Source organism: Rhinolophus sinicus, chromosome 3, assembly GCF_057876585.1.
Source record: "Rhinolophus sinicus isolate RSI-liver-muscle chromosome 3, RSI-T2T, whole genome shotgun sequence".
In the NCBI taxonomy this organism is placed as follows: domain Eukaryota; kingdom Metazoa; phylum Chordata; class Mammalia; order Chiroptera; family Rhinolophidae; genus Rhinolophus; species Rhinolophus sinicus.
Genome location: NC_142503.1, coordinates 770,458 through 786,927, shown reverse-complemented (window position 1 = coordinate 786,927; position 16,470 = coordinate 770,458). Strand labels below are relative to the sequence as shown.

General features: G+C 54.8%; 1 protein-coding gene across 1 annotated transcript in view; it reads left to right on the top strand.

Annotated features, from left to right (window-relative positions):
* Positions 1-1,315, top strand: part of SLC6A3 (solute carrier family 6 member 3) — a 35,762-nt gene extending 34,447 nt beyond the window's left edge. Inside the window, exon 15 of the mRNA XM_019744616.3 lies at positions 114-1,315. Coding sequence (XP_019600175.1) covers positions 114-137 — 24 coding nt within the window. The 3' untranslated portion in view covers positions 138-1,315. The remainder of the gene's footprint in view (positions 1-113) is intronic.
* Positions 1,316-16,470: the final 15,155 nt, after the last annotated feature.

Sequence of the window (16,470 nt, the reverse complement as noted above, 5' to 3'; positions counted from 1 at the left end):
CTGGCCATTCCCCTAAGCGTCCCGGCCACAACCTCACTGTCCTCTCAGCTGAGGCCCCTCTCAGCTACCAGCCGGGGTGGCTTCTGAGTTCTGAAAACCCTTTTTCTTTGCAGCTGCGCCACTGGCTCATGGTGTAGAGGGGAGCAGAGGAGGAAGGCCCTGGGCGGCCGTCATGCTCGCCGAGGGAGAGACGCCAACCACGATGAAAAACCTGAGCCTGAGAGAGGCGGCTGCTCCCGGTGCCTGTACTGCTGGGACCCACGGGGGCTCTGCCTTCCCATGTTTACACCAGTGATGCGCTGTGGGGACAGCACCTGCCATTGTCCTGTGTCCTGTATAACGTAGTAGAAAACGTCGTGTTCTGTTTGTGTACAGCCCCAGCCCCCGCCCCCGCCCAGGGCTCGGGTCACACTCCCTCCGTGTGCCGAGAAGCACCGTGATTGTAGGTGACTGTGAGCCTCATGCTCAGTCACTTCCTGGGTCATTAGTTTGCTCTCATTACAAAAGCTAAATGTCACATTTTGCCTAATTGTACAGAAGGCAAAATGGAAGAAACCGTGCAAAAGGCGATGGAGTGGGGGGCCTTGTGTCGCCACGTCCCCCAAGCAGTCTGTTCAGAGCCCCCAGGGTGGGGGTCTGGTGAGTGTGATGGGGACGCTGTCGATTTCCTTGTAGCTGAGAGAAACAGACTCCATGGGACCCGTCTGACTGCCACTACTCCTGCCCGATGTGGGTCCCGGTCAGCTCATTGTCACCTGGACGTTGACCCACGGCCACGGGAGAAAGTGCTTCTCGTGAGCAGGAGTGCATCCCCACCCTGGGCCCTGACCAGGCAGCACCCCAAGGCAGGCAGGCATCCAGGAGACCCTGCCAGGCTCAGCCTGGCTGTGATCCTGGGAGCAAGACCAGCCAGAATTTTCTTTCTCTCAGGCACACATCACATCCATAACCACACTTTCTATGTTAGGGAATGGCTTTTTAAAACCGTATTTAACAGTGAATCAGAACTAATTGTCAGAATGCAGGGCTGGTTCTGAAAACCTGTCTGCTGCTGTCCCCGTTGCTGTTACGAGAAACTAAGTCAAAGCGTGGCCGTCCCGCAGCTGGCCTCGGTCGCCGCTGGAATGCACGGGGCTGTGGGCCAGCCCGCTGTGGACCGTGGCCCCAGGGGAGGCTGGAGGCGGTCTGCAGTGTGGCCCCGAGGAGCGTCGCTGCTCCTCATAGAACACAGTGTTCTCAGTGTCTGTCTGTCCATGCTCAGCATCACCAACAATAAAAATCTATGTGGGAAAGGACCCGCCCACATTTTGCTCGACACTGTTGTTGTTCTGGCCACTGGCTCCGCTCGCAGCTCCACGCCCTCTGGAATACCCCTTCCCCAGCCCAGAGGGAGCACCGTGGGGCCCCCAGGCCTGCTGGGCTTAACCTGGGCCCCAGCCACACCCCCTTGGTGGCTGCCAGCCCAGGCCAACCTGGCACCGTCCTCCCTGCCTCTCTCGAGCCTTCATTTGCCCTGTGAGCTCCCCTGTGGGCTCCCTGTGTAGCCAGACTCCAGCCCTACAGTCTGACCACCACCGTTGCGCTGGCCAAGCACTTCTCCTGGGAACGTGCCACCAGAGTCCTGAGTGGCTCCCTGCCCTTGGTCCCAGAGGGTCTGCCGTCCCCTCTGCAGCTGAAGGGGTCCTTCTAGACACTGGTCAGCTCAGGCCACAGCCCAGAGGAGACCTCTGTGCTTTATCACAATACTTGGAATAAACAGCAATGCTGTGATCTGTGTGGTCAGGCAGCTGGTCATGCCCACCAGCCTGTGGCCACGTGATGGGACACTGGTCACTCCCACCAGCCTGTGGCCACGTGATGGGACACTGGTCACTCCCACCAGCCTGTGGCCATGTGATGGGACACTGGTCACTCTCGCCAGACCCCTCAGCCCTGCCCAGCCAGGGGACCCACATTGGGGCCTTCGTACCCCACCCCCAGGTGATCATTCTCGTCCCAGGTCCCCCAGAGAACACCCTCACTTCCTTGGGTCTCGCTTTCCCAGGGACCATGGGACACAGAGTCCTCCTGCCGTCTCCAACAAGCCGGCAAGCCACGCCTCAAATGTCCAGCACTTCTGGCTACTACTTCCCTGGGGTCCTGGCTGCCCCGTGGCTATGGCCCACTCCCTCCCCCTCCGGGTGTCTCCACTTCTGTCAGCCGTTACAACAGACCCAGGGCTGGACATAGAACCTGCTCCAAGGGGACAAAGCAAGCTGACCTCAGTGCCTTCAGATCCCCTCTTCTTCCTGGTCACCGAGGTGCCTCGGGAGTAGGCGTGGTCCACCGTTCGTGGCCTCCCCAGTGTGGGCAGGAACCTGGCTTATTCTGTTCCAGGTGCAGCATGAGCACCTGCAGGCCCCTGGGAAAAGTCCTAATTGTGGCCACAGCCCCCACACAGAGACTTCCAGGTGTCCCGTTCTAGGGTAGAGAGGCCTTGGAGTGGGACAGATGCCCCAGGATTCCGGGGAGCAGGTTTAGAAGGTGCTGAGGTTGAAGAGGCTTCAGGCTCCCTGCCCGGCATACAGATTCCTTTTGCCATCAGATGTGGCCATTCCCCACCTGCTATAGGTGCAAACAGCTCACACCTGAAGCAGCCTGGGGACTGGGCCCCTCACGAAGATGCCCGGGGCCTAGGCCCTCGGACACCGATGGCCCAGCACTGCCTGAGTGTGCGAAAGGCCACCTGGGTCTGACATAGGTCTGTGTTCCAGAGCTCCTGGGGGAAGGTGTCCCACTGCTCCTGGAACCACGCCTGCTCTTAGCCCTGCCCTTTACTCCGTCTCCTTCCCATTTTCTCCTGAGAGCCCCCACTAGGGAATCAAGGGAACCCCCCTTTCAGGCTCTGCTTAGGAGTACCAGCCTAAGGAGCAGTATGTCCCCAAACAATTCCGCCTCCAACGATGTGCCCAGCAGAACACACATACGTGTGTGTGTCGCAACATGTGCGCGAGTTCTTGAATGAAACACAGGAAACACCAGGATCGCTGGTGAACCCAGGTGAGTATATTTCAGCCAATAAGGAAGGACCTTTCAGCAGACGGCATTGACTTACAGGGGGGCACTAAAGCTTGTGTTCCCCAGAAAAAGATGGTGAACCCTAAGCCCCAGTACCTCGTTGGAAATGCATTGTTACTGTTATGTTAGCCAAGTATCACAGGGTACACGAGAGCGTTGGAGTGTAGTATTGGAGGGTGTACAAGAGCGTTGGAGGAGAGGATTGGAGGGTACACGAGAGTGTTGGGGTGCAGTGTAAGAGGGTGCGCGAGAGCGGTATCGGACACGTCTCCAAATTCCTGTGCCTCCCACTTGTTCCGTTTGGAACAATCTCCTTTCAACTCTCATCAACCACTTTCCAATCACTGACTCCTCACACCATCCCACCTTCTCTTGGACGTCCCCTCTGGAAGCCCGCTCCCACCTCTGCTCTTGGGATCTGGCCCTGGTCAGTGATCCCTGAGCAGCCTCTTCCCAGGTCTCCCAGAAGGTGCTTCTCGGCTCTCGTCACAGTTGGCTGGGAGCAGGGCCTGCATCGGTCCCATTCTGCCAGTGACTTAAATAATAGTCCTGGCACCTGGTAGACAGTGTCACATATATTTACAGATGGATGAGTTAATGGCAGGGTATTTACATAGAGTAGGTGAATGGGGAGGTGGATGTTTGGTGGGGGGTTGATGGGTAGATAAATGGATAAGCGAGTGGATATAAGGAAGCGGAAAGAAGGGAGGGAGGGATGGAGGGATAATGGAGGGGTGGGTGGTGGATGGGTAGATAGAGGGGTATGTGGATGGATGCATAGGTAGCAGATGGATGGAAGCATAGATGGTGGATAGGTGGACGGTCCTGTATTGCCTCTAAAAGTCAGTCATTCGGGTCCAACGTCAGAGCCCCGGTGGGGCTAGACGTACGAAAGCCGTATCTGCTGTTTCTTCTCCAAGGAGCGGTCAGGCTCTTTAATACAATCTCAGAATTCCTGACCAGGTGTTTTCTTCTCACGCGAACCCGAGCAGAGACCACGCTCCTGGGCGGGCAAGCCCGCCTGTGCCCGTCTGTCGAGTAGGAGGTCTCAGCCCGCGGTCTACCGCACTGCACCATCACATTCACGCTGTTTACCGAGTGACCTTTAGACAAAGTCTGCGAGTTAAAGCCCAGGAAAGCCGTGCGGTGTTTCCTTTGAGAAAAGCATTTTCATAAAGGTTCAGCAACAGTGAAATCGGTGATTTAAAGGGTAAACAGATTCCTGCGTTTTGGCTTTTTTGCTGTTTACTCCACTATCCTCCTTTAATCTCTGTAGAGGCGTCTGACCAGCCCATGTTCATGGTTTCTGTACCTGAACTTGATTACTGGCAGCGCAGAAAAGGTCACCTTTTTAAGACAATTAGCCAGTCCCATGCTCCATGGTCTATGGAAGATGACGCCACACCTGGGGCTAGGGTTTCACTGCTCCCTCCTCCTCCCGAGAACCCTGAGGTCACCAACGCCACCTCCATGCCAGGACCCACAGATTCCCAATGGAGGAGGCTCAGGCATCGCACCCTCCTCACAAATCACAGACCAGGGGCCACAAACCAACCCAGCGCGGGGCTGGGGCTGGGAGAACCAACGAGAGCAGGCAGGTCACCTGCTCACCTCCCGCCACCAGCCCCTCAGGTAATGGCAGCAGCTCCCCAGGTGATGCAGGAGCCAAGCAGGGCCGCAGTTTTGGTGTCAGCACCTGGAATGGAAAATGCCAGAGCACTTCAATTGAGTGAGTCCGGCTCGACAATTTTAAAAACTTAACAAAATAGAAAATACCAGTCAGTTCACCTGAGAAGGGCAAGTTCTGTTTTGTGAAACGTGTTTCAGCTGTGTGTGTGTGAGGGGGAGAAAGAGAGAGCGGCCCTTGCAGGCCGGGTCAGACTGGGCCGCCCTGCCCTGGGTGTGGTGAGCTCCGCGCCAACCTTCCTAGCCCTGCCTGGGATGGGTGGTCACCCCAGTCCACAGCCCCACGGGCCCCCACTCGGCCCTCTGCACAGGCCTGTGGGTGGAGCCCTGAGTTCGGGAAGAGTGAGGCCCAGGACAGGTAAGTTTGAAAAGGAGCCACTGTGTCCCCAAGGGCAAGGTGGCAGAGGGGGACCTCGCTTGTCCCAGTCGGTCCTGGGGCAGCTACAGAAGGTGGCAGCTGACATGTGACACAGGGCAATGGTGTCCAGTGAACTGGGGGTGCTGAGTGATGCCCATTTCCCTGTGCAGGATGCCTCACAACCCCTAGTACGCTAACGTGTACCACTGTCTGTGGTGGGGACCCGGGGCTCCAGGGAGGCCAGGGTCCCAGGTCCCAGGCAGCAGTGCAGCCACTGGGAAATTCTGCCCCAAGCAGTAGCCCCCCATCCCTCCCTCAGCAGGGATGGCATTCGTTCTCTGGGGGGACTGCCCATTGGGGACAGCAGCCTAGGGGCTGGGGGGTCCTCAAGCATCCAGAGCAAACAGGTGGCAGGGAGAAAGTACTGCAGACCCTATTTGCTTGGAAAAGTTGCTCTCCCAAATTGAATGTAAAAAGCTTCCGTTTATATAACTGAACTTTAAAAGTCAAGCCGCTAGCGCACTGATCATATTTATCTAGAATTTAAATAATTTTACTTATTCCGGGAGCCAAGATCGTCTTGCCTTAAAGTTATTTGTTGTGTAGATGAAGTGTTGTGTCAGACGGAATATTTATTGGGTTAAAATTTGAATGGTAAACGTATCCACTTTTAAACGGTGCGCCCAGCCGCAGCCCTGCGTCCCAGCGCCAAGCCCTGCGGTCCTCACGGGACGTCTGGATCAAAGGTTCATATTTGAGTAGCTTTGCCTTAAACATATTCGAAGATGGTATTACCACCCATCGGCTATTAAATGTTCTAATATCCTTTAAGCCTTTTTCACACAGAGAAACTAAATCTAAAACTCTAAAATGTTCTACTTTGCCACAAAACGATCACTTTCCAAGCTTAGGAGGAAAAGGGGAAAAGTCACCTATAGGTCCATTCCCCACGGTGGCAAACAGGATGTTGGCAATGGGAATATGCCCCTGTGCCAGTCGGTCCTCTGGGTTTTGTCTCAGTGTGAGGGTTGGGCCCCCATGTTCTACCCTGTGCTCTGTCCTCCCGGGGGTGGAGGGGAAGCTGCCCTGTGGCTCTACCCCCACCCCAGCGTCCCGATTGTCTGTGCCTCATCTGTGAACATGGGCCCACCAGGCGCAGCTCCAGGTTTTGAAACAAATTCAAGTGTGTCCGGTACCGAGGGTTATGGGACAGTTGGCATGCTGCTGTGTGTTGACTCGTGGGACCACGTTCTCCACCACGCTTACTGGTAGCTGCTAGTGGAGGGAGGGCATTTTTAACCCAGCTAATCGTTTCTTTACAGCTTCTCTCTGATTTCTAACTAGAAATGCAGAGTTATCTGAAAGGGTGAGTTGGCCGGTGTTTGCGTTTCTGACCACAGCACCGTCGTTGCTTTGTGGTCAGTGTCCCACGACGACGGTGCTTCCGACTCGTTTCCTTCTGTCCTGGCTGAGTGCCATGTCCCCACAGGCATCGTGGGCACTGAGAAATGGACCTTTGGGCCGGGGCTTTGCTGGGGACAGTTCTGTCCTGTCATATAATTGTCCACAGCAGTGACCAGGACTCCTTCAGTGTGAACCAAGACTACCTTCCACTGGTCAGCATCCATCAGACGCCTGTTAAAGCGGATTGCCCAGTGGGGGAGGGGGCGGGGGGAGATTGGAAGCTGGACCGGCCACAGCTGTGGGCATCTCAGCAGGGTGACCGGCTGGGCCCAGGGGCACACATTAGTGCTGACACCCCCAGCAGAAGGTGATTTGCCCTGAGCCCCACACCCAATGCCTGATCCCAGCGCAGACTGGTTTCCTTTTGGCTGTTCAGACTGGTGTCAAAATGCTCCCCAACCCTCCTTAGCTGGGGGGGCCAATTGACCGGCCACTCCTCGGATTCCAGGCCTCTCCCGCCCTTGTCCCCCCAGACTTCCTAGCGGGTTGCAGCACTGTGGGTCCCAGTGACCATCACAATGGTGGTGCACAAACTGGGGACCACAGCTGAGCAGGCCGGAGCAAGAGGGCGGGAGTGACGCATACGCCCCACAGGCCAGAGTGTTCCATGTCCCCCAGAGGAGCAGCCCCCTGGCCGGAGGTCCGAGGGTTCAAAGGGCCCTGGGGTGATGCTGCCCTTCTGTGTTCAGGTCCGGGAGCTGGCTGGGCCCACGTGCACTGAGTCCTTCATCGGCAGGTATCAGTGTGGGTGCGTGGAGCTGGGGTTGAGGCACGACGGAGCTTGGCCAAGAGGCCCGAGGGGCAGGAGGCACAGGCACCCTGGGCAGCACCCCGCAGTTTCCATGCCCCCACCCCCTTCTTCACTCCTGTCAGGGATGCATTTGCCCCAAATTCATGTGCTGCAGTCCTGACCCCAGTGCTTGTGAGTGTGATCTGATTTGGAGATGGAGTCGTTGTAAATATAACTAGTGAAGATGAGGTCATGCTGGGAGGTGGGCCAATAGGACTGGTGTCCTCAGGAAAACAGGAAGTTCGGACAGAGACTCACAAGGACACTCCGTGTAAACACCAAGGCAGAGACGGGAAGGACGCTATAAGCCACAGAGCAGCACTGACGGCCGACGGCTGCAACACCAGAAGCTGGGATTCCCTCGCGGCCTCAGGAGGAACCAGCCCTGAGGCACCCCGATCTCAGACTTCTGCTCCAGCCTGTGGAGACGGAAGCCCCCGGATACTCATATACCTCTCCCCATCTTTTCCATTCAGTGAACACACATGACATCCTACGAGCTTCCAGGCACCTGTGTGGAGACAACAGGCCCCAGACGCACCTGGCCATGCCCTAGGGGGCTTGCAGCTTATCCAAGGAGACTCCAACTCGAGTACTGCCCCAGCAAACACACAGGTGCCACTGTGTGAAGCTCCCACGGCCCCATCTGAGCACAGCAGGTGGGGTGTAGGCGAGATGCTTCAGCTGAGGTTATAACGGTGGAGCAGCTCATGGGAGACATGGTCAAGAAGGGCGAAAGGGCCAGCACGTGCCAAGGCCTGGCAACCCACCACCGGACTGGGCAGTGCGGCCGGTGTGCAGGAGTAGCACCTCACTGCCCTGCGCGGGGCCCTGCCTGAATGTGCTGACCACAGCCTTCCTGCAACCAGCAGCAGCGAAGGCACTGTGCCCCCAAGGGCAGGCCATGCCAGCCATGCATCAAGAATCAATGGTGAGGGGCATCCAGATGGCTCAGTTGGTTAGAGTGCAAGCTCTGAACAACAGAATTGCTGGTTCGAGTCCCACATGGGTCAGTGAGCTGTGCCCGCCACAACTAGACTAAGACAACTAGCTGCCGCTGAGCTGCCAGTGGGGCAGCCGGATGGCCCAGTTGGTTAGAGCGCAAGCTCTCAACAACAAGGTTCAATTCCCACATGGGATAGTGGGCTGTGCCCCCTGCAACTAAGATTGAAAACAGCGACTGGACTTGGAGCTGAGCTGTGCCCTGCACAACTAGATTGAAGGACAATGACTTGGAGCTGATGGGCCCTGGAGAAACACACTGTCCCCCAATATTCCCCAATAAAATTAAAAGAAAAAAAATCAGTCAGCCTGGTGGCTCAGGTGGTTGGAGCACCGTGCTCCTAACACCGAGGTCGCCAGTTCAATTCCCACATGGGCCAGTGAGCTGCGCCCTCTACAGCTAAGATTGTGAACAACAGCTCTCCCTGGAGCTGGGCTGCCATGAGCGGCCGGAGGTTGGCGTGAGCTGCTGTGGGCTGCCGTGGGCTGCTGTGAGTGGCCGGCAGCTGGCAAGAGCTACCGTGAGCTGCTGTGAGCGGCCAACCGACGACTGGCAACCGACTGCCTCAGCCGGCGGGGAACACAAGGCTCTTAATACCAGCGTGGGCCGGGGAGCTGCGTCCTACAACTAGACTGAGAAAACAATGCTTGAACTGGAGTGTGGGGGGGGGGGGGTGGAAGAAGGGGGGTGGAAATCAATGGTGAGCAGCAACTGACTCTTTAAATAAATCAGAAAGCACCACCGTGGGCTGCACGCAGCAGGGTAAGACGTGCTTCAGGAGACGTTAAGTTCTGTTAACGCATTCCATGCAAGTTACAGGTGTGCTGGGCTGAGAAGTAGACTGGGCTTCCTGTCTGAGGCTCCGGGCAGAGGAGGGGAGGCAAGTGTCCGCAGGAACCAGATGGAAGTGACTGATCTGCATGGCCAACTCCCCATTCCTAGGACGATGGCTGCGCCTGTGCCCTCGGACGTTCCCAGGGCTTCTGCCCAGCTGCCGTGTTCATCCAGGGTTCAGAGCCAGTGCCCTCAGTTGCTGCCTGAGCAGTCGCCACCTGTGACCCCCCCCGACGGGGAGGGCCAGCTTCCAGACGCTCACACTGATGGAAGGCCTACTCTGTGCATGTCCTCTGCTGGCGTCCAGACCACATCCCCACGGGACCCTCAGACTGGCCTCTACCTCCTGAGTTTGCATCTTGGAGCCCACAGGATGGCCACTGCAAAGACAAGCATCAACTGCGGTCACTACTGTTGTGGTTGGGAGACCCTGTCACACAGCCAAGTGACTGTTGTACGTGTGTGTGTGCGCGTGCTCTCTGCCACTAGTACGGGGGAGCCTGTACCCACGCCTTCCCCACCATCTTCCATCTGGCTTCTAGGCAGTGATGCCAGTCCACTGACCTCTGTGAGGTTAATTGAGTTAAGGCCAGATGACCTGGGTGGCCAGGTGCTGATAAAGCACAATGCGCACGCCAGGCCTAGCCCCCTGCCCAGAGCTGGCCCCTGCTCCCATCCCGGCAGATCCCCACAGGGACCAGCACTGCCATCTCCTTGGCACCTGGGCGCCTAACCCCTTGCCAAGCCCCCAGTGTGTCCCTCCCCCCCAGCCCTGCATTCTCCCTTCCCACCAGGCTGGCCGGTGGCGTCCACTGGGCCAGGCGTGAGACGGAGGGACACCGGAACCCAGTCCGGCCGGGTCTCTGTGTTCCTGGGAATAACGTTGTACCTCAGCTCTTTGTCTTCTTGAAGGAAAGAATTCAGTCAAGGGACAGTTTGTGCAGCACAGGACAGCCAGAAGTCTGGCAGTGAAAGCGAGTGCTCTCCGAGACACTGACGGGCTGACTCAAGGGAGGGAAGCAGCCTCGCCTCACATTGTATGAACGTTTTTATTTCTATGGGTAGAATTGCCTCCCCCCTCCCTTCTCTTATCTCTCTTTCTCCCCCTGAGGTGCCTGGTCCTCCCCACTCTGGCATTTAGCAATGCATTTCTCTGATTTAGGGGGCTATGTAAACCCATCTCTTAGGGGCCTGTGTAAACCTGGAGTCCTGGCCAGTAAGGTATTAGTGGTCCTGACAAGCAGGATGCCTTCCTCCTTTCCCTGGCTCTTAACAACGCATGTCTTTGACTTAGAGGGATGTGTGAGCCTGGAATTCTGCTGGGCAGCTGCCAGGGGTCTTGACCCATGTAGGAGGGGCTTTCTAACCGGGGCCAGGTCTCTCCTCCTGCTGTTCACTTCCATCTATCTACCCACCCCATTATCCTGACAACAGTATTTTGACCATATACGGTAAGACAAATAGAACTCTGTGCAGGTGCTGTGCCCCAGTTAGGAAGTTTGTTTTGCACAAAGCTGTGTGTTAGCAATCCTGGAATTACTCTGTGTGCTTTGTAGGACCAAGCGAGCGAGCACACATATCGTGGGTAATCAGAACTGGGTACGTAATTTTACATAATTTCCGGGCCCTGTACAAAATGAGAAAGCAGGGCCCTCATTCAGAACTCATTAGGTGTCTCAGGGTGGCGACAGCAGGGCGTTCAGCCTCTCTGAGCCTGAGGCCCTGTGGGTGATGGGCAACACCGCTGGAGACGGCAAATGCTCATCCCTGGGAGAGTCCTGGTCAGACGCAGAACGACAAATGCCGTATGATCGCACGTACCACCTGATCTAAAACAACCTCAACTCATAGAATAAGAGAGATTGGTGGGTACCAGAGGTGGGGGCGAAGCAGAGGGACTTGGAGGAAGGAGGCCAAAAGGCACCAACTTCTAGTTACAAGGTAGATGAGCCCTGGGGCGTCATGTATGGCAAGTGACCTCAGGGACCTGCTGTGGGGCACACGGGAAAGTCGCTAACAGTAGGTCCTAAGAGCTCTCAGCGGAAGGAAACCCACATTCCGTGTGTCTGCGTGAGGTGACGGACGTTAACTAAACACTGTGGTCATTTCGCAGGTTGGGCCAGTCACGTCATTATGCTGCACACCTGGAACTTGATGTCAGTTATGCCAATAAAACTGAAAGGAGGAAAATAAAGCCACTCAAACTTAAACTAAATAATAAAATTTGAGGCGTCGATAATATAAAGTGCTGACAATATTGCAGGAAACCGGAACTCATATATCGCTGGTAGGAACACAAAAAATGCAGAAGGAATAACAGAGACAGAACGGCCGATTCGGCAAGAGTCGTCAAGGGCTGTTAACATCAGAAGACAGAACCGGGAAGAGAAGTAGGGTGTTTACTTGGTCCCCCACAAGACAATTACAGAGAGAGTGGTGCCTTTGCAGTGGAGAAGGTTGGCTGACACCTGTCACCAAGCACTCCTGGGTGCCACAGCCAGAGTGGACACACCGAGGGGGGACCCCAAGAAGCCCGGCATCGTCTGCGGCCTCCTGCCCAAGGGCACGTCTCATTGTGGCCATGACGAAACAGCAGACGAGCCGATGCTGGGAGACTGTACTTAGCAATGGCCAGTGCCCCCCAAACGTGTCAAGACTGAGGGACTTCCCCTTGGAGGAGGCACAGGATACATGACAACCACACGTAATGTGGGCCCTGGCCCAGGAGAAGTGGGTCCGTCATATTGCTGGAGTCTGTCCCTAGTGTGCACAGCATGTCATGGTCACATGAGCAGGACTTTGGGGAAAGCTGCTGCAGGACAGGCTGGGAATTCTCTGTATGGTTTTGGTAATTTTTTTTATAAGTCTGAAATCATTTCAAAATGAAAAGTTAGAACATAAAAATATTAACACAAAAGGTTTTCTTTGGGGGACGGCTGGATGGTTCAGTTGGTTAGAGCGTGAGCTCTGAACAACAGGGTTGCCGGTTCAATTACCACGTGGGCCAGTGAGCTGCGCCCTCCACAACTAGATTGAAGACAATGATTGATGGGTCCTGGAAAAACACACTGTTCCCCAATATTCCCCAACAAAAATTAGAAAACAAGGTTTTCTTTTGTCCTTTGAGTACAGCCCACTAAGGATACACACCATGCATGCTGTGTTCAAGTCATTTGGAGTCATTCTTGCATCTGTGTGGTGTCACTGCCACTTTGACACACACTTGTACTGGGGTGAACAGTGCCTCCCCCCAAGCTCACATTCACTTAGAACCTCAGAATGTGGCCTTACGTGGAAATAAACCTCTGTAGATGTAATTAGCTAAGATGAGGACATACTGGGGAAGGTAAATCAAATGACTAGTATCCTCGTAAGAAGAGGAGACGGACACAGAGGAGCAGCCACGTGAAGATGACGCAGAGAGTGGAGTGATGTGGTCACAAGCCCAGGGCCACCAAGAACCACCAGAACCACCAGAACCACCGAGCGGCAGAGGCGTGGGCGGGATCCTCCATGAGCCTGGAAGGCACAGCCCTGCCAACACCTTAACTGAAATCACTGATTTCTGTGGATTGATCGAAATCATCGTTGACCTCTACCTCCAGAAAGGGAACTGATTTCTGTGTTTAAGCCAGTTTGTGCATTTTCTGTGCAGCCCCAGGGAACAGGCTCTGCCTGAGTGGCCCCTGCCACTTTCTTCCTGCTGGGATCACATCATCCTGCACCAAAGTGAGCAGACACAGCGGGATTCACTGGCAGGGCTGCTCCCTGGCCCCTGCCCTCCAGACGCAGTAACATCCTACTTCCTCCTGGGTCATCTTTGCTGCCCCTGAACTGATCAACGGTTAGATGCTTTACCCCCTTTTCTGGTTTCACATACAGACACATCAGGGAGACAGCTGCAGGTCAGCCCAGACATGACTTTTTACTCGCTATGGGGCTGCCTTGTACAGATGTGCCTCAGTTTACCCAGTGAATCCCGTGCTTCGCTGTGGGGCCATTGTAGGCATATGCTCCTGTGAGCACCGGCACAGGCGGCAGCCGCGGCATGTGTCTTTGCGTCTGTTTCCAGGACATGTTCCCGCACTGCCAGCCACGGGTACATGTGGACATGGTGTTGTGGCTGCAGCCACGGTCCCCGCCCCAGGGTGGCAGCTTGTCACATGACCCACCCGCTTCCTCACAAGATGCCCCAGTGGCATGTGGTCAGGGCTCTGCACTGCCGCCCAGCCCACAGAGGCGGGTGCAGCCAGGACGCATCTCTCCGTTGGCAGGTGAGGCTGGCCCTTGCCCGCGGCCGACTGCAGGAGCCCGCGGCCCCTCTCCCCCAGGAGTGCTCACTGCCACGCACTCGCCTTAGACGCCTGGGCTTTGTCGTCTTCGTTGCAGAAGCACATTTTAGTTTATCATAATTCACGGAGGCAAACACTCCCCCACACACTGTGTACTAGTTGTCTCTGGTTTTGTTCACACAAGAGTTTATGTTTCATTTTTAATAAACTTTACTTTTTGGAGCCGATTTAGGTTCACAGCAAAATTGCTCACAAGGTACAGAGAGCCCGCCCACCACACACCGTGCCCCCCACATGGTCAGCCCCTCGTGGCCAACACCCCCACCAGGCGGTGCATTTGTTACATAGACACGGCACCTCTCAGAGTCCACAGTTGACAGCCTTGGTGTCATACATGCTGTGTGTCTGGGCAGGTGGGTAGTGACCGTGGCCAGCATGACGGTGTCACACAGAGCAGTTTTACTGCTCTGAAAGGTCTCTGTGTTCCGCCTCCCCTGCCCTGTCAGCCCCTGAGCTTTTTGCCTCGCAGTTTTGTCTTTTCTGGAATGTCACAGTTGCAATCATACAGCGTGTAGCATTTTCAGACTGGCTTCTCTCACTCAGGCATATGCATCTAAGTTTCCTCCGTGTCTCTTCATGGCTTGACGGCTCATTTCTTTTTAACGCTGAATAATATCCATTGTCTGGATGTACAGTTTGTTTATCCATCACCCACTGAGGGACACTGTGGTCACTTCCAAGTTTTGGCAATTCATAACACGAATGAAGCTGCTTTAAACAGCCACGGGCAGGTGTTTCTGTGGGTGTAAGTTTTTAAGTCATTTGGGTAAATTCCAAGGTGTGTGATTACTGGATCCTGTGGTGGCAGTGTTTGGTTTTGTAAGAAACCGCCACACTGTCTCCCAAAGTGGCTGTCACACTGTGTGTCCCCACCAGCAGTGACTGAGACCTCCTGCTGCCCCCTGTCCCTGCCAGCATTTGGTGATGTCAGGGTCCTGGATTCAGGCCTTTCTGACAGGTGTGTGGTGGTGTCTCGTGGTTTGAATTCACATTTCTCTGGTGACACGTGATGTGGGGCATCTCTATCTGCTTATGTGACATCGGTACATCCTCGTTGGTGAGGTGTTTGTCAAGGTCTTTGGCCCATTTTTGTTTATTGTGTGTTTTATTGTTGAGTTTTAAGGCTTCGCTGTATATTTTGGATAACTGTCTTTATCAGATGTGTCTTCTGCAAATAAAGTGATCCCCTCTTATCTGTGGTTTCACTTTATGCAGTTCCAGTTACCTGCAGTCAACCATGGTCTGAAAATATTCACTGGAAAATTGCAGAAACAATTCGTAAGTGTAAACTGTGAGCTGTTCTGAGTAGCATGATGAAATCTCACACCGCCCTACTCCATCCTACCTGGCAGGTGAGCTGTCCATTTGTCCACACTGTGTGTCTGCCCATTAGTCACTTAGTGGCCATCTGGTTATCAGACCAACTGCTATGGTGTGGCAGTGGTGTCTCACGTCACCCTCCCTGTCCTGAGTGATGGCCCCAAGCTTGAGAGCGTGCTGGTAGTTCCACTACCTCAGAGAAGCCGTAAAGCACTTCTGTAAGTGAAAAGGTGGGTAAATACAGGAAAAACTTACGGGGCTCAGTACTACATGTGGGCTCAGGCATCCACTGGGGGTCTCGGAATATATCCCCACGGACAAGGGCACACATGCCTGTGTGTCTCCTGCTGTAGGGGGTGTCTTCTCACTCTCCTGACATTGTCTTTCACAGAGCAGACGTTTGTCATTTTAATGAAGCTCACTTTACAATGATTTCTTTCATGGATTGTGCCTTTAGCATTGTATCAAAGAGCCACCTGCATACCCACGGTCACCTAGGGTTTCTCCTGTGCTATCTTGTGGGAGTTTTATAGTTTCGTGTTTTATGTCTAGGCCCTTGATCCATTTTGAGTGAATTCTATGAAGGTTGTGAGGGGTGTGTCTATGTTCACTCTTTGGCACCTGGACTCCGTTTGTTCCAGCACCGTTGGTGAACGAGACTGTCTGTGCTCCAGGGTTGTCTTTGCTCCAGTGATGATATTTATGGGGGTCCATTCAGGACTCTGTTCTGTCCCATTGCTCTGTGTGTCTCTTCCTCCCTTTGTCTATTCTGAGGACACTCTGTGAGATGACAGGATCCCTCCCTCAATGACACCATAGTGGCCTCATTCCTATGTCTTTATAGCAAGTCTTGAAGTCAGGTGGTGTCGCCTCCAACTGTGTTTTCTCCTTTAGTGTTGTGCTGGCTGTTGGGGTCTCTTGCCTCCACAGGAGCTTAGAATCAGTTAGTCCGTATCCACAAAATAACCTGCTGGGGTTTTCAAATGGTTGAATGTATTGATCTTCTCCTTGTTGTTCTGAATTATAAATTGCATTTAGAAAGGCTTTTTCTGGGCCGGGCCGGTGGCTCAGGTGGTTGGAGCGCCGTGCTCCTAATGCCAAAGTGGCCAGTTCGATTCCCACCTGGGCCAGTGGGATGTGCCCTCTGCAGCTAAGATTGTGAACAACAGCTCTCCCTGGAGCTGGGCTGCTGTGAACAGCTGGAGGTTGGCGCGAGCTGCCACAGGCTACTGTGTGCCGCCACCATGAGTGGCCGGCAGCCAGCGAGAGCTGCTGTGAGCAGCCGACCAACTGCCTCAGCCGGGGGAGCACAAGGCTCATAACACCAGCGGGGGCCAGGGAGCTGCGTCCTACACAACTAGGCTGAGAAACAATGGCTTGAACCGGAGAGGGCCGGGGAGGCGGAAGAAAGGGGGGCGGAAAAGAAAGGCTTTTACTCTCCTGGAACCCCCAGGCCTTCACCTTGCTCTCTTCGCAAGTTCACGTTTCATTGGTACATTTAGCTCTCGGGTCCTTTTGTTCCCAGCGCAGGCGTCCTTGCCCCTCTCAGGATAGAAATCAAGAGAATGGGAGCTAGTTTGCAGAGGGAAAGGTTTATTAAAGCAGG